The sequence below is a fragment of the Limulus polyphemus genome, unplaced genomic scaffold (genome assembly GCF_000517525.1).
Source record: "Limulus polyphemus unplaced genomic scaffold, Limulus_polyphemus-2.1.2 Scaffold272, whole genome shotgun sequence".
Lineage (NCBI taxonomy): Eukaryota > Metazoa > Arthropoda > Merostomata > Xiphosura > Limulidae > Limulus > Limulus polyphemus.
This window is the reverse complement of record NW_013665882.1, coordinates 320067-338882: the sequence shown is the minus strand read 5'-3', so window position 1 is coordinate 338882 and position 18816 is coordinate 320067. Positions and strand designations below refer to the sequence as shown.

Genomic DNA, 18816 nt, shown 5'->3' with positions numbered 1-18816 from the left:
AAATATCTTAATAACAGAAACACAATTTGAATCATTATTTTATTCCAAATCAATGTTATTACAATAAAAAAAACAACTGAAATATATAGGTAAAACACACATCTGGAAAAATGGTTGTGATTTTATCTTACTTAAGCATAAAGATTTAATTTAATAAGCATTACAGATAACTTATAATTTAGCTTTTTCAAAATTGTACAGCTGTACATTTTTGGTACATTTTCTTTGAAATTATACCTTAATTAGTAAAACACTATCATGTATTATACAAGAAACTTGTTTTTGTGCAATTTCAGATTGTACACGAGTTTGGACATCTAATATTTTAAGGATATTTTGTACACAAGGGTTTATACTACATGTACATATAAAATCACATTAGAAAATATTTGTATGAAATTGTAGTGAAGAGTCATCAGTGAAAACAAACAAACTTATAAATACTTAAAAGTCCTAAACCTACAGGCAAGATTTTAAGAGAAAGCTCCAGGAACCATACAAAATTGTACTTTTGTTTAGTATAAGATGTCTATTTACAAAAAGTAGAGAAGTGTTTCTTTAAATGCAAAGCTTCACAATGAGTTTTTTTTTGCTGCGATCCAACACATAATTTTGGAACTATAAGCACCAAAGTTACTACCAAGTCACTAGGTGGTCAGAATAAAAAACTGTAAAAAAATTATACTGTTTATTTAAAATTATTACAGAAATAAAAACAAGCATACAAAAAAATATAGAGAAAAAAGAAATACTTCAAAATGTGACAAACAGTCTAGAACAAATTGTTTAAGGCACAATCAAACTAGTACAAAAGTATGAAATACTTATGTTTAGATAAAAATATTATAGTAAAACTTATAAAACAAAAAAGTACTTAATCATGTGATATGCTTTTCAAATTTTTGATGTTCTTTTCATGCAAGTTGCTAATGCATATCATTCAACACCTTGAGTTATAGCTTGAACACCTCTCCCTACAAAAACTTTTTTATTTGGCCAAAAACACTTAAATGCAAATGTTTAGGTTTTTCACAAACAAGCAACAAAAGAACTTATGATAAGTGACTAGTTTCTTTCCAAACAGAAAGTAAATCCTCCTGAAAAGCTATCTAGTAGTTTAACTTATTTCAATATTAAATCAAATAATAAGGTATTTTCTGTTTAAAATGTTTTGAGCAAAGGAAATGTAATAAAATATATCCTTTTATACAAAACAATAAAAGAGATAAACTCCATCAATATGAGACATCAAATTATCCAATGTACAATGACTTATTCATTAGTTGTTACACAAAAAAGACAAGTAATCCAAATTATTAGAGCCTTATTAGACAAATTACACACATTGATAATATACATATTTACAAATTAGAACAAACAGGAGCACATCTTTTAAAATGTTCAAAAAAAGGATTTTAAGATGATTTGATTTATACTGAAAATTCATTACTTGAAAAACTTACAAATATCTAAATTTAGTTTCAAATCTAATATACTGTTTCAGCTCAAAAAAACTAAAGATCAATATATATATTTTGTAATAAGGTTAATCATTTCAAACAATTAATGCATCATCTTTTTTTTTCAGTAAAAATCCTACATTAACCACCATCCAATAACCATAGGGTATATTTGTGAAGTACATAATGAATATGCATACATATTAATCAATCATATACACACAAGCAGCATTAAACTTACACTTAAACTTTTAATGTTTTTTTCCTCATCATTTAAAAAAAAGAGTATAATGTCTGCAAGGCCTACTGGTGAGAGATGGTATTTGACAAATTTAGCCAATTCAGAACAGCTGGTTAATTGTTTTGAATTTTGTGCAAAACTACTAAAGGGCTATCTGCTTAATCCATTAGCAGTGACAGACTAGAGGAAAGGCAACACCACTTATAACCAACTCTTCTGCCTCTCTATTTAACAATGAACAGTGGGATTGACCATCACTTTATAGCTGAAAGGGCGAGCATGTTCAGTGACGGGGATTCAAACCCAAAGCTTAGGAATTGAGCACCCTAATCACTAGGCTATGCCAGGTCTAATAGTGAGCTACAACAAGACAAATAGATAAAGCTTAAAACAGTTTTCCCTTATGAAAAAGTGGTAAAGTAACCACTGATAAATACCTTACAGCAATCTGAATAAAAGAGAAAAACATATTCAAAAATTATATATCATTCAGTAAAAGTGCAAGTTCATTAAAATGGTTTTTCTTTGCACAGAGCTACTGCATGAGCTAAAAAAAATAGATCTCAAGTATGTAGACCACATCTAGTTAAGGCTAATAATTATTTATATTATTTCTACTGGAAATAACAGTATATGTAATTATTTTAAAACTTATTTTTTTTAAATTATGGTAAATTTTCTCCATCAAACATTTTAAATATTTGTATTCTGTGACTTGTTTCCACAATTATACTTACAGTTTAAAGATGCACTTTCATTATAACACGCATACCCATTGTTCTATGACTTCTTAAGTTTCTATGCTCCAGATGTTTTTCAACTAACAAAATCAATGTCCTAGGCCCAAAACATCAGTAAAATAAGCTTATTTGCAGTGAATTTCATCACAATTTTGATCTTTGTCTCCTAACAACTGCCTAGAAACATATAAAAAGGACTCAATGTATCATAAAATCAAAGAGGTAAAATTTTCACATCGAGATGGCCTCATCTGCAAATCCTTAAAATATTCAGTGGATTTCAATCAGACACCTCAAAAGCCTACCAGGTTAAATGTTCACATTTATATACAGATTCAGTGTTGTAACCTTTGTATTATTTCCTAGTCTTACTATGAGTACAGTATCTTCCATTTTATCGGGTCTTTGCATTATCAGAAAAAATAAACCCCTAAGTTTCATTACTGCTTATAAATATGGAGTTAAATGTCCATAGAAACTTTTCTGTAATTGAGGAACTTATTTTGAAATAACAGTAATGGAAAAAAGGGAATCTTAAAATCCTCATCATTTTGCATTTACATGAGATCAATGACAATCTACCTTCTATGTATATATAGTATTGAGTATATATATATATACTCAATAGTATACCAAATGACAACAGAATTATAGTTGTCTCTCACCTGATGACTAAACTAAAAATACCAATAGTAAATCTCCGGTGTAACTTAGCAAATCGAAAAGTTCAAGAAACCAACACTTCTCACCATTCTAGTTTTGATATGAGTACCAAATTAAAAACTCTTAAGAAAACAAAGGCAAGTATATAAAAGATTTATATGAAATGTAATTTTTTTGCTTATTTTTAGAAAATTGTAGTACTTTACAAGTATTTAATTATATCACTATTGCCTGCTACTGTCAGCCTTTTAAAGAATGGTTAAATTTGACAAATTAGAGATTGAAACTTGACTGGCATACAAATTACTTTTTTGTAAAATATTCTAAACATTTCCCAAACTTTTTCACTGCCAACCCAATTTCAATCACCTCAAATCTGCAGGACCTCAGCTATTCAAAAATTTATTTCAACCTAGTAGCTTTGTTTGATACACGTGAATATTTTTTCCACTAAACTCTTAATCCCGCCAGAGCCTGCTGTGACCTCAGGTTTGGAAACTGCACCTCTTAAATACACTGGCCCTTCTTGTAATATGTATTAAAAAAAACAAATTTGTTCAGTCAACTCAGCTGATTTTCAGTTCTCAGGGTATTCTTTAAACTAAAAATTAAAAAATAATTCATGGTTAGAACAATACATAATTTTCTAAACTTCATCTTAACAGTCACAAGTAATTTAAAACTGAAATATACTTAGATAGCTTATAGTTTAATGTAAAATAAATGCTTAGAAAAATTAAATTTAAACAAATACTTAGTATTACAAATTCTGTTATTTCTACCAAGTATTTTTCAATGCAGTTAAAGCCTGTTATAATATTATTCAAGTGACTTTTGCTCATTCAACTGTAAGGTTATCATGATGTTGAACTTCTGGCAAAGTTATTATGATTTTTTTAAGGAACCTTTATTAAAAAATCAACAACAAGTACTTATACAGACACATAGAAATAAAAAAATTCATAAATATAACTGAGATATGCAAAATTCCTGTTACTTAAACATTTTTGAAAATACAATTAAATAATATGAGAAAAAACGGATTACACAGAAAACAAGTTTTAAACAGATCCACAATGGAAATGAAAGACCACATATTCAAAAATTATATATTTCTGTTCTCGCACTCAGGGATATCACTAATTCATTAGTATTCATACACATACTTCTAACTTCTTTTAGGAGTCAACTTGCTGTTGTACTAAACACGTCATTATTCTTAAAACTTGCTTTTTTTGTTCCAGTTGATTTGCTTTGTTTTTACTGTCATTGATTTATTCAACAATTCTAATTATTTTTCATTTATTTAAAGCAGCCCCCTTTTCACAGTATGTCCAATTTTTTTTTATTATTATACAGAAATGGGTTTCATCACAGCATCTTTTATTTTCTATTAATGTTAATCTGGTAGGGTAATACCATTATTCTAAGAGCTAGGAGTGTGTCTTAAACTCATTTTGGGACAGTAGTGGCAACATCATCACCATTCATGCTCAATGAAGCTAGGCCCTAGTCATTGACTTAAAATTGAATACCTAGCTGAGAGATCAAGTGATCCCGCCTGCCATCTATACCTCTTGGTTGGATTACAGATTTGGCCATGCAGACTTAGCTACTAATCCTATAGGCAAATAGTAACCATCCAGTTTACCTTTGAAGAAGAAAGGTCCACCTTTCAAAACTAATCAGGTTATGAGGTTTTTATTCATTTCTATCAAGACTTCTTGAACCTACAAGTTTTTTTAACATCATGAGTGACCATCCAATATAATTTACCTTAGCTGACCTCTTGTCTGCAGTTTAGTGAAATATGGCAGAGTATATAAGGCTACACAACAATCTCAAGAATTTAAATGGTCTCTCATAAGAACAAATGACAAAACAAACATAAATGGTAGCTTAGCAAAATTCACATTTAATGATGTTGAAGATACACTGGCCTAGCCATTAGGGCCTTTTTCAGCATTAGTGTCAGGACCTGTAAGGCTATTTGGTTTCAGTGTCAGTCATAGCAATGTTACTTTAGATAGTTGGGGCACAGAAACTTGCTGTCAAAATTTTGCACCTGTCATACTAGCAGGCAATATTTAGTATGAGCTAAGGATCTTTATGGATACAAGATACTGCTGTTGCTAAGGTTCTTTATGGATACAAGCTACTGCTGTTGCTAAGGGTCTTTATGGATACAAGTTACTGCTGTTGCTTCCCACTCAAAATCCAACAGAAGATCATTTATCACATGCCACAATTAAAAACCACAAGGTGATATTTAGTAATAGCTTAAAAATTTCAAAGACAGCACTATCTCTGAAGTACAGGCTACATGCAATTCAAGGGTTATATTTCTCACATAACTTGCTTAGTGTCTTTGAATACATGTTCAACATGAATGATGACATGTATCACAACCTGTATTTAGCTGACCATTTTTCTATGAAATTTTAAAATAATACAACAGTCTTACTACTCAAAGGGCATTACATTATCAAACCAAATCTAACCACATCTGATAAAGTTTGTTTTTTACAATCTTTTACCAAGTGTGCAATGTCAAACTAGGAATCAGCTGCAAAAAATAAAAACTGCATTTATCAGTGATAGTCTAACAACAGATGCTGTAGCTTCATAAATTAAGCATTTGTATTTGTCATATTTTGAAATAATGTATGTTACAAGTAATAGGCAAATCATATTCATTTGTGACACAGTAGGAGAAAAAACAAGAATTGCACAAGTTTCATAATCATACTGTTAATCTTATAAGACTAATTCCCCTAAACTTGGTTCATTTACAAAATTTCAAAAAGCATGTTACTTCTATTATCACATCATAAAGACCACTGTAAGAACAGTGACTAATTTTTTACCAGTTTCCTGGGAAATTTGTAACTAAGAATGAAATGGTGGATTACAGACCAGTATTTGAGCAATATCACAGATTATTGATACACATAACATTAGAAGATCACATTTTAAGTAATAAAAATAATATCTAAAGCTAGTTTGATATTAGATTTACCAGCAACACTGAATGTTAGAGTGGTTAAAATTACATTCACTGAGTATAAAATTTTTTACTGGTCAGCCATGTTAATCTTTTTTGTATAGCTCTCTGCAGGCAACAATGAGTAATGTGCTCTTTATTTTCATTTCTTTATATAAAAAACCTACTTTCTATAACACCTTACTAGGACCCCGATGAAATAATTTATGTACATTTTTTATACCAAATCTTGAGCTTTTACTTCAAAAAGCAGGAATTGTCTATTCTACAAAACTTACTGTTATTCAATTTTCAATATTTTGTCTGATATCAGAATTGTCAAAATGCCATCTTCAAAGTATACATAAAAAACAAAAATCCAGCTGAACTGAAACAAAGTACATGCATCTGACAACAATATTTAGCAGATCAGAATGAATGTGATAGAGAAAATCAAAACACTGTGACTCCAGCTTCTGATACAGTACAAAACTCTTTAGATGTGCTATCTACAACAGATCCAAACAGACATGGCATTTTCACCAGAAGTTACTGGGAAAACAACAGATGTATGCACCCAAGTTTTGGAATCACTAGCTGAAAGTTGAGTTCAAAGTTAGTGACAGTGGCAGATAGCCTTAGTAGCTTTGTCATAACAAAGACAGGGTGAGTAAGTTTGGTGGCAAGGGGAATTGAACCCAAGACCCTTGAATCATGAGCTCCTCCCCACCTCACCTCCAAATCACCAAAGCTGAACAAACTTCAAGTAAAAACACAACTTATAAAGTTGAAATTGGGCAGAACATAGACAGCCCATTGTGTAGCTTTGTGCTTAACAACAAATAAATATAATAGCAATGTTTGATTACTTGGATAGCTGAGACAATCAAAAATAATAATAATTGGACAAACTAATTTCAATTAATTGATTATTTTTATGGCAACAGAAATAATTGTAATTTCAATTAATATTCAAATGTTGCAATATTTGAAAACAGTAATAATCAGAAACACTAATTATGATTAATCAATTAGTTTATATGAAACCAATCAGAGATATAGATTAATTGATTAAATTGCCCAGCTTTACATGGGGTGGGGTGTGGGGGGTGGCTTTGCCTGGACAGTTTAGATCCTGTGCCCCCCTCTCCCAAGTTTCAGATTCAAAATTGATATAAAATATCCATGAAAAATTAAAAAACTAAAATAAAATATAATTAAAGCTAAACATAATAACAATAAGTAGTTTAGAAATAATTGTTTCTAATACCTTAATAATGATAACAATAATTTGGAAAGAAAACATAAAATAAATCCAGGAAAACTATATAGTGTGAATGTTTCAAAATAATGTGCTATCATGAGATTTACTAATTCACATCCAACGAGATATAACAGTAGTAAGTATGAGTTAATTGAATTTGGTTACCTTTTCCAAAACCTGTTCTATTAAATAAGTGGGTGACCTCTTATAGTGTGCATGTTGCCACATGGACTGATACTGCCTGATGTATTTACATGCAGAGATGCTGCCACACAGAAATTGTCCACCATGAACAATGAACAACATTCAGGCAAACGGGAATCCAGGATTGTTTCAAGTACTGATGATCATGATGATGCTAATGTTCAGCAGAGACTGCAGCTAACAAAAGATTCATCAGTTTTGATGTCAAGATACCTCAAGCCACAGATAAATTTCTGAGCAGAATATCATCATCAAATACATTAGTCAACTATTTAAAAGTGACATTTGAAAAGCCTGGCCTATATCTGGTGAGTAAAGTATTTTCCAAGAAACATTTGTGGATGAGTGCTGTAATGAGTGGGAACTCTCAGCTATACTAAAGGAAAACTTTCAGGAAGAAGTGACAATGGTACCTCATTTGTGAAGGTTCTGCACAAATTTTTACAAGTATGTAATGAAATAAAAGCTTTGTAAAAAATTATAGGATGCAATATTGACACTTGTGCTTCTCAGTACGCAGAATGAATGCATTAATGCACATTATAACAAAAGTTTTTGATGATAAAAGATAATGCTTGAAAGTATTGACCATAAACAATTGCTGAGTGATCTCCCTGCATGGACATGATACAGACCATTTTGACCCATGGACACCAGTTGCATAATTTGTAAAAATGAAGATAGAGGATGCCTACTGACACTTAAACACATGTGAGAAGAGTTTGATACAACTTAATCAAATATTTGCCTAAAAATCATTATTGGTGTTTTAGTTATCTGTATGAACTAGTTACTTTTGATCCTTTCTCAAATAACATTTAATAGCTTTGACAATTTGGTGTGAAAATAACATTGTGTTTCTAATAACTTATCCATTATTCCAAACAATAGTAGGCAAATAACAGATGTATATTTATTACAGCTTAATAAATTATGCAAGTGAGTTAAAAAATTGACTTAAGTCACTAAAGTATCTATAAAAATAAGATTCATGTTGTTATTCAAAACTGTCAGTTTCACATTCTTAATAAAATATATAGCATCCAAGGTAAATTTGTTTATTTCAGACAAGCAGAGCTGTTATGTCTCTGATCTGCTGGAGAGCAAAATCAAGCTGTCAAATCACAGTTCTTTAGAATTGTGCCTTACATTTTCTTAAAGGCAATATTTTTTGACTTTTTTTTTTCATACAAATCTATCTCTATAATCACATGATCAAAAAAAGATAGAAACATTTGTGAGAAGAGCAAATTTTGAAGATTTATTGATACACCTTTGATATTCCATATTTCTCATTTTGTATGCAACTCATAAAGTGGTGATTTATTTACTGTTTGATATTCATGGCTCTGTAATATTTAACCCTGTAATATTGAATATTGCTCCAATTTCTGACAGATGATTTGCTTCCTTACTCTATTCTCAGATACCATTTCATCCATGATCGACAGATCTATAATTCTCTGGTATTAAACAATTCATAATTGTACAGTCACCTATGGAAAAGATCACTTATGGTATACAAGATACTCAGTTGTTGTTAATGCTTGTGAGAAAAAAAAAAAAAGAGTTGCTTATGTACTTTACCACTGCAAGAAAACTTCCAGTGGTTTCTAAATGCATGTGCACTATTATTTACCAATGAAGCCAACCCAATGTAAAGTTTCACAGCTTAAACAGTCATTTCTTTGTTGTTTGGAAGTAGTTTACACTAACACTAAAAGCAACACTCAATTCACAATATTTTTTTCACTGCACTGATATTTATGATGAACTATACAATACTAAAAGTTGTAAGCAACTTTGTGTTTCTTAATGAATTTTGAGTAATGTTATCATTTGAACAAATATAATTGTAACTCTAATGGGTGAACTTTGTAATAACATTAATCGTTTTTACAAAACAATGGTTATTAAGTAAGATGTTTAACATGGATCATAAAAATTAAACACTATTCCACTATTACTATGATAAACAGTAAAGAAAGGTTTTTGTTTGGATGCAACTGACCAACAGAATTTCTACATATGAAGTATTTGCATAAAATACTTTCATGTTACAAATCCAAAAACAGCCCTATACATAAAAGTATATCACTTAAACAAAACTTTTCCTCTGTATTATGCATATTAATTTATTTAATTTTTAAAATATTAAGGTTACACAAGCTTTAAGCACAATTAAATCATTAGAACAATAATAATATCAGTACCAAAATTATAAGCAATTAGTTAAGACCAGTCAATTTTATGTTCGTAAGTAATGAATAAAACATCATTATGTAATTTCCTCAATAAAAAAATTATGGTTGCAAAAATATAAACAAAGCAAAGGTGCAAGGAGAAGTTTTTGTGACCATGTAATACATTTTGTGATTGGTCAAACTTGCTTGATGCTTCTTAATGTATTTCAACTTAAATCAGAGAAAAGTACATCAATTGATCTGTATATTAGAAATTAATGCTCTCATTTAAGAAAACTTCCAGTTGTAATATACACAAACACTACTAATTTACTCTAGAATCTTGTGTATAATGCTAGCTTTCTTTTCAATATTCATTGTTTTCTAATTGATGCTTAATTCACCAAGAAAATCTTGCAAAAAAAGAAACCACCACTAGGAAATATATTTATTTGATGTAATGTTTGGTAGTAGATTATTTTTAAAATATTTCAAGAGATGACAAAGAACAATTCAGCTTCTAAGAAGCATCATATTAACATATTTACAATATTCCACCTTCCTATATTTTATTTCACAGTCACAAATATAGAATATGACTAATTATTTCTTTTGCAATTTCAAATAAATGTGTTACAACATATTACTTCTAAATGCCAATCAGTAAGCCATTGTAGCTTCCTTGTATTCTGAACTCTCATGGGTGAAGAAATCTTCTAATTTCCACTGTAAGGTCTCAAAGGTAGGCCTCTTCAGAGGATCTTTATGCCAACATTCAAGCATAATGTCATACAAAGTCATTGGACATCCTGGTGGGCAAGGCATACGATACCCATGCTCCACTTGGTGAAGAACTTCAGCATTTGTCATACCTGAAATTAAATAATTAGAACTATTATCCACCATTCACAAAATATCACTTTCATCTTACATGAGGTAAAGAAAAAAAAAAGCATGCAACATATATATCATTTAATTATAGGATAGTTTTCAGCAGCTCTAGTTGCTCAAGGGTTTTAATAATTAAATGTATTCTAGATTTTCCTTTTCATGCCTCTTAAATCAACCAACTTTGTTTTTTGCACAACTTCACCCCCCCTCTCATATTAATCATCAGTGATGTTGAAGGAAACTTACATATGTTGGCTGAAGACTAAATTAATTTAATGGTTAAACAAGCAATCAATTGGAGAAACATTGTACCAAGTTATGAGATTTGAAAGCAGAGATTATAAAATAGCTACAAGTTGAAAATTCACAAGCATCATAATGTTGATACAAAAGACGTGTTGGAATTCCATGTGAATTTTATCAATCTTTCGTAACAATGACAAGTTTGTTTGTTTTGGATATCTGTGCAAAGTTAAACAAGAACTATCTGGGCTACAGGTACATAATCTTGAATTGACAGATGAGAGGGAATGCAGCTAGTCAACAGCACTCACTATTAACTGTTTAGCTACTCTCAATTAAATAGTAGGATTTGACTGCCACTCTTATGATGCACCAAAGGTCATAAAGTATAAAACTTTTTTTTATGGTAATGGGACCCAAACCATGGACCTTTGGATCCACAGTTTGGATAGCTAACACACCTGGCCCAACTATAACAAAGAAGCATTAGATTTGGTCGTGTAACCTATAGATAACATGCATAAAAACGCCCAGAATAGACATTCTCATCAAGTAATATCGAAGAAAAACTAAACCTAATACTAAGTTAGGATTATTGCAGTTTAAATCCAAGGTGTAATGTGTGCACATAAAATAAAAAAAAAAGACAAAGATGTGTTATATTTTTATGCACCACAACAACAACAAAAAAACTCATGATTTACTGGAAAAAAAAAGGATACTTATCTGTGTCACATTGAAATCAAAGAAAATTAAACAAGTGCAAATTGTATATACCACCATTTTGACTTACGAACTTTAAAAAATAATGAGGCCTAGAATTTTGTATGTAGTACCTGTTCTATAAGTTTCATCAAAATATATCCACCCAATCTTGAGATATCCTGTCTACAAGATCAGGATAGACAGGGTCAAACCAATATGCTCCACTATGCTTTGCAGTGGGAGCATAGGTAAAGCCTAAAGCTGAGTATTAATAAGAGTGAAAAAATTCCTAAATACTGAAATTTATACAAAAGAAACTGCAGAAAAACAAACAGCTCATAGAAGCTTTTAATCATTATTATACTTGCAAATATTATCTTGCATGAAAATAGTAAAACAATTTTTGGGCACATCTGAATATATGTTAAAATTGATTATCAAATTGCAAATGTTATGTTCAAGTTAGTTATATTTTATGTAGAAAAGTAACTATCAAAACTAAAATAACTATTGAGTCAAGATGTAAATGTCTCTTTAACCATATGTTGATATTAGAAATGATTTGGGTCTAGTAGAAGCAAAGTTCAATTTGAAACAAAATTGTTACTTTACAGAAATGGGCAAGGTAGTTGCATAATTGGTTCTGCCAAGTTAGTTTTTTTTTTACTTGCTTGATTTTTTTGGGTTAAAACTGAACATCAAATTAACTTGTACATACTTGTAGATCTTACGTCTTCTCTCTTGGACACAACTTTAAACTCAGCTAAAAATTTCATATTTGACATAGATTTATTTCCTGCACTTTTTATATGTATTGTGGTACATTTTCTTTGTTACTATCTACTGAAGACAATTTACAATTCATTCAAGATGAATTTTAAATATTTTTCATAAACTGGAGTTCTTGATAAATAAATGGATCAAATGAGAGAATGATTGCTATTTTTTTTCTCCTATTATGTATTATGATTTATAAAATGATGAGTAGAAGCTATATAAAGTGTGAAACTCTGCATAACTATTCCTGTGTGTTATAGTCATTTTGGAATATTTAAAAACACACGTGGTGAGTTAATGGTCTTTAGGATTAAAACTGATAACTTCGAATATTAAACAGTTTTAAATGCTGTGAGCAATACGCTAAAAATAACAAAATGGACTAGAGATAGAGAATTATCATGGAAGTGCAAGAAATATATTTAAAGAAAGAAAATAAGTTACAATAACTATACCACATTTACATAATAAAGCTCTAAGTTCAGATAAAAATTTTAAAAGGGAAATACTCATTTCAATCACAATATTAACTTGGCAGATATCAAGTGCAGTCTCATTAAGAATGAACTCAACTAAAATATGTAAATGTATAAATAATTATAATAAAAAAATAGCATCACAGAAAAGAAAACTGAATTGTTAGGCATAAAGGTGGACATCATATTCTAAGTGTCTAGCAAATGATAACATGAACTGTAATATGCTAATAAGTGGTAACATTGGACCAAATTTTGGAATTATAAGTACAGCTACAGAGATTACATAATAATGTTGCCCAAGTTTGGGCTTGTGACATTCCACTCATATTAGCAGGGTAACTGTCTAGCTCAAGACAATGTTTGTATTTTCATTCATCACAAAACAAAACAATTTCTCACAATGAAAACTTAGTTACTGAAAGGTATTTTGCATACAACATTAATTTTATGTGCATTTTTAGTCAGAACACAAGTAAACTGATTATTTCACACATCAGTCATTTGCATTTTCTTTTATAGGCAATCACTTGGTCAATAATAACACAACAAAATGTACTTATTAAGGATGTTAAGTGATAAGATTTTGCAACCATTCAAAGGTAGTGCATCAAAGCCTCATGGCTCAACAAATTGTTAAATATAAAGCTTTTTAAAACTTTACATATTTTTGAGAAATTTTAAAATGAAAACAGGAAAAAAAAATTCATTTTTTACCTGGATAGGGTATCCTTCCATAAGTGACCAGTTCAGTCAGTAAAATACCAAATGACCAGACATCAGACTTGATGGAAAATTTGCTATAATTAGCAGCTTCTGGAGCTGTCCATTTGATAGGGAACCGTGCACCAACTCTGGCTTCATATTCATCTTCCTATTACCATAAAGAAAGAAGTTTTTAATTTTTATCAATTTTTTAATTGAGATAGTTAAAGTATTACTGTCTGTTGGCACAAAAACATTAAAAGGAAAGTTGTGAATTCCAAATTTCCTTGCTAATATTTTATTACAAGTTACAGATTTTACTACAAGAAAGATTATTTTTCATAACAGATATGACATTTCAATCACTGGTGCAATAATTCTCAAGTCCACAAGTTTTAATAGTAAAGAGGGTTTTAGTATTTAAATCAACATTCAACAATATATTTAAATTTTAGAATTGACAGAAGTTACTTGTGCATGTGTATATCAATCCACGTGAATTGACAGATTATATAATTATAGCTAAACAGAAAAAAACAAACAAAAAGTGTAAAAATATAAAAAACATGGAATATGTTATGCAAAATATTTGCATAAGATTAGTAAATCTGGGGAAGTAATGACCAAAAACATATAGAGGTGTGCTTTGGTATTTGTTAATTGTAGGATTGTTTGATTTTATTAATAAAACTTCTCTGTTTGTACCTATTCTAAAAGATAATCTCTCCTTACTATAAAATCTGTAACTTGTAATAAAATATACTTAGTCAGAAAGTAAACACAAAATGAAACTATTAATTCCTAGCTAATATGTTTAAACATTATTCTGATTCTCAAACTTGGATGCTAATTTAATTATAATATTAATTGCTGAAAATGAAATAACTATTCCAAAATCTTTAAAGCTTTTGTAAATTAAAAATGGTTTTTTGTCATATCAAAAGTCTTAATATTTATTAAGAATTAAATTTTATTTTTGGTTTTTAAGCAACTGTTTTTTAGATGGTGATGAAACGTCATGGTAACTTTAAGTACATTTTTTACCTGCTTTAACTGAATCTTGCAATGACCTTCAGAGTATTTTGTAAAGGGTTGGGAAGTTATAAGAATATAAACACAAATTGGGTTATCAATTTTATTTCACAAGCTCAAAGACTAAAAATCAAAACTATATATAGTTTTCCATCATGAAACCCACAAACTCTTAAAATCTTTTCACAACTTAGTTTGAGAGTATTTTAAATTAGAATACTTTCACATAAAATATAAATAAGAATGTATTATTTTCCAATTTTATAAATATTATTATTATTTACAAATATAACTTGATTAAACCTTTAATGCTTCATTCATAAATAAAAAAAACATTTAAAATATCCTAAACATTATTAGTTCATGGCTTATTTTGAAACATGATCTTTCAATTAATCAATAAATGGAGAATGTATGCTTTCATTTGATTTAAAGATAATATTACCCAGTCCAATGAACATTTTTCTATTTCAACTCATGTTTCTCAACAACAACAACAAAAAGCCCTTCAATTAGTTAACCAATGGTTCTGTGCTTTAATTTTATTGAACTCTGTAATATGTTAGTAATACTTAGCCATGCAATTATTATCCTTGAAAAATAAGCTTAAAAGCAACACAAACTGCACAATTACCATGAATAATCTACCAAATCATACTACTATATATTTAGAACTAATTACCTTGATGATCCTGGCTAAACCAAAATCTGCTATTTTCACTAAATTATTTTCCCCAACAAGAATGTTTCTTGCAGCTAAATCTCTGTGGATGTAGTTCTGAGTCTCTAAGTAAGCCATGCCTCCAGCAATCATGGCTGACATGTCAATCAGTTGGGCAAGTTTCAAAGATCGTCCTTTCCCTATATAAATACAGTAATTGTACAAGTGTAAGCTTCACATATTAATGAACATAAAGATTAGGAGACTATATCAGCAATATATGTCAATGTGTTACTGCTTATCAAGTAATAACCATATTAATATCAAAATCAGTAGTGCACTATTTAAGACAGCCTACCAACAAAATCCTGAAGAAAAAAAAGTTATCAACATAATGAAACAAGATAGCTAAAAATCAACATGATACATATCAGCTGACCTATTGAAATTTTATGATATGCAAGTAAGATAATGTCAAGAGAACTAGGATACATACCTAAAATATCACAACATTTCTAAAATGAAATATTTCTACAGCTGTTTCCATTATAGTTTCCATACACATTTGAGAAATTTAGAAAGAATTATTTTACACTTTAAGGATGTTCCAATTTAAAAATAAAAGGTAAAATGATTAACCCTACAGATGTAGCCATTAAATCCAAGTGCTTATTTACTAACAACCTTAAAGCATTATTTTCCCGATATAAAATTATTATTTTTTAATTTCTAGTTTCTAAACCTAAAAATCAGAATAATTTAATGATCTTTTTAGAATAATGCTCTACTATAAAACTGGTTTGATTGATTTTTTTTAGAAATATGCATAGAAAGTTAGAGAGTTTACAGTTACATTATGGATGTCCACCTAACAAACTGCTTTTGTAGTTTCAACTAATTCTCTTGTTTTCAATGAACTGTTGATTGACTAAGTTCCTCAACTAACCAGCAAATTGAATTTAAATTTAAAAGAGCTAACATCATAAATTTTAAATTATCAGAGCAATATAGTTAAATATATTTACTTGGTACTTTGTTTAAAGATCATCATTAAGGTCTAAAATAGAAATCATTTAATTTAACAACAATTTCTAAATTGGAATATTTTTCCTTAGAATATCACATACGTTGATTTCACACTATACTGAGCACTTTTTCAAGTCACATTACAGGCTGAGATAGAGGTGAGCAAGTAGCTTCTCACTGCTCACACATGAAGTTTAATAACTAAAATTGTCACTGATTATGCATATATACCTAAACAATCAGAAGTACGTTAATCTCTGGTGATAATACAAACTCTCCAGAACAGATATGTGACCACTAGGGGTGTTTGGCTAATGTACTGAGTTTACTCAAACATTTAAGTTATTTATTCATTTTTTTTTTCACTTAAGTGATCAAGTAATGAGGAGGAAACATGGGATACATTCAATATATACAAAAATACTAAATAATGGAAAAGCCAAAATGCTAACTTGAATGCAAAACTTTTTTGAGTGTGTACCATACAGCAAAAAAGAAAAGAAAAAAAAGGACACTACACATTTTTCAAAGATAGTCCCTTCAGAATCAAAAACTTAGTTATTATGATCTTTATACTCATGGCAAGGAAGAAGAAGAAAAGAAGAAAAAAAAAAGGAACTTAAACCTGAAAAACATGGTCAATAATCTTGTGTTGCATTTAAGAGGTCATCTAATTTCTAATATTTTTAAAGTATTGTATGGATAAATGAACGTATGAAAAAAACCATATGAAGTCTTTTGAACTATATTTCTTTAATAAATATAGTGAGAACCATCAAGTTAATTCATAAGCAGGTTGGAGAATATTTAGGTTTCTTTTTATCTTTTGTAATCAAAATCTTATAGTCACATTATTTAACACAACATCAAGATATCCTTAAGTGGATACACACCACCATCTAAAATGTAGTTTCTGGTAAAAAATCTTTAACTAGATAAGATACTGCATGGGTAAAAAATACAACTCTTAACTCTTATCAACTAATCTTTACTCTTAGTTTTTAAAGCTTCCTACCTTGAAGATATTCCAGCAAGCTACCATTTTTCATTAACTCTGTGATAATGTAGATGGGTTCTTCAAGTGTACATACAGCATAAAGCTGGACAAGTTTGGGGTGGCGTAACTTTTTCATGATCTGAGCTTCAGCAAGGAAATCTTTAGGATCCATAGTTCCTAAGCATAATAGTATTAAGTCTTTTAATGAAATGAGAACTTCTCTGGAAATTACAATACTGGTATTTAGTAGTACCACAGCTGCCTATTTTTGATTTGAAACAACAATTACAAGTCATTAATCAAAAAAAGTACTAAAAAAAAAATTAAGAAAATGTTTTCGCAGTAAAGGAGCAAACATAACAGCTTCTGTGGAAACTACACTGTTAAAACTTGGTAGCATTTGTGTTGCAAACTATTATTAATTTTAAATAAGAATTAGAATATATACATAAAGCAACTGAAAGTTGAGAGCTATTAAGAAATTTTCCAACATGCAAACAAGGCTACTTGGGTATAGCCTTTTATCCAACCGATAAAGCTTTTATATAGTGTTACAAGTGTGGTATTCTCCAATAAAATTACGGTGAACAGGAAAGTATTAAATCCACAATCAGGGTGTTTAAGAGGAAGTGTTTGCTGAGAATAAATCCAACACAAACAGCAAAGGAAAGACTCAAACATAAATATACAAACAATAATCCAATGTCACTAATAACTATATTACTGCTAGATGGGAAGCATGTCTTCTCTCACCCAAAATTAAAAAGGACTCTATCTATACCAAACTGTTGGGTCAGCACAAGTTCTGGTGTGGTATCCTACAATCCTAGATTATCAAGTGTATGGGTTGGATAAAACATCTGTCCTAGTGCCCAATTTTGAGGGTTTTCTTTAATAAAAATAAGGGGAGACATAATAAAGAAGCCAAGCAAGTATTAGCTCTTTGTAATAATCACTGAGGCATGCAACCTTAGATGAGGTTGGGATTAATCCTTTCAGATGTCAAGTGCACATCTGCATATAAAATTAATAGCTGTAACACTATTTTAACTCGATAATATTTTAGAATTTGTATTTGGTCATTTTACATACATTTTGCATAATTTGTAAAGAAAAAAAAAAAGACTGCTTTTTCCAACTCCCATTTTTTAAGCAGCATCAATGAAATTAGCTTATAAATGATGCATTTATAGAGTTTTACAATTTTTCCAATGTATGGGTTTATATTTTACAAGAAAACCAACCCTTGAATATATAATTATCAACATCTTGTTTCTCATGTGCTTTTCTTTCTCTGAAAGTTATTTTATTACTACAGTCCTTCCTTCATTGAGTAGTAATTTATAATTGTTTAAGATACTAACTGAAGCTCCCATTATACAAAACTCTTCAACTATTTTTAAGCAAGCCAAATTGGAAATTAATTTACGAGTAGCCAAGTCAGAAGTATTTCACTGTGCACATTTTTAATCAATATAGTAATTATAAAGAAATGTTAGTATAATGAAAGGAAAGGGATGGTGTCATGAGCACATTGCTTTGCGATATATATATATATATATATA

The 18816-nt window shown here is 29.6% G+C and overlaps 1 protein-coding gene across 3 annotated transcripts in view; it reads right to left on the bottom strand.

The window, feature by feature from the left end:
• Positions 1-1733: 1733 nt before the first annotated feature.
• Positions 1734-18816, bottom strand: part of LOC106456922 (tyrosine-protein kinase Src42A-like) — a 40963-nt gene continuing 23880 nt past the window's right edge. Inside the window, exons 5-9 of one of the 3 annotated variants that reach the window (XM_022382707.1) lie at positions 17270-17428; positions 15250-15428; positions 13548-13704; positions 10383-10610; positions 1734-3705 (exon numbers count right to left, since the gene is read on the bottom strand). In XM_022382707.1, the coding sequence (XP_022238415.1) occupies positions 10399-10610; positions 13548-13704; positions 15250-15428; positions 17270-17428 (707 nt within the window). In that variant the 3' untranslated portion in view covers positions 1734-3705; positions 10383-10398. Of the gene's footprint in view, positions 3706-9298; positions 10611-13547; positions 13705-15249; positions 15429-17269; positions 17429-18816 lie in introns of those variants that run through there. The other 2 variants (XM_022382706.1, XM_013916301.2) reach the window with 2 other exon arrangements.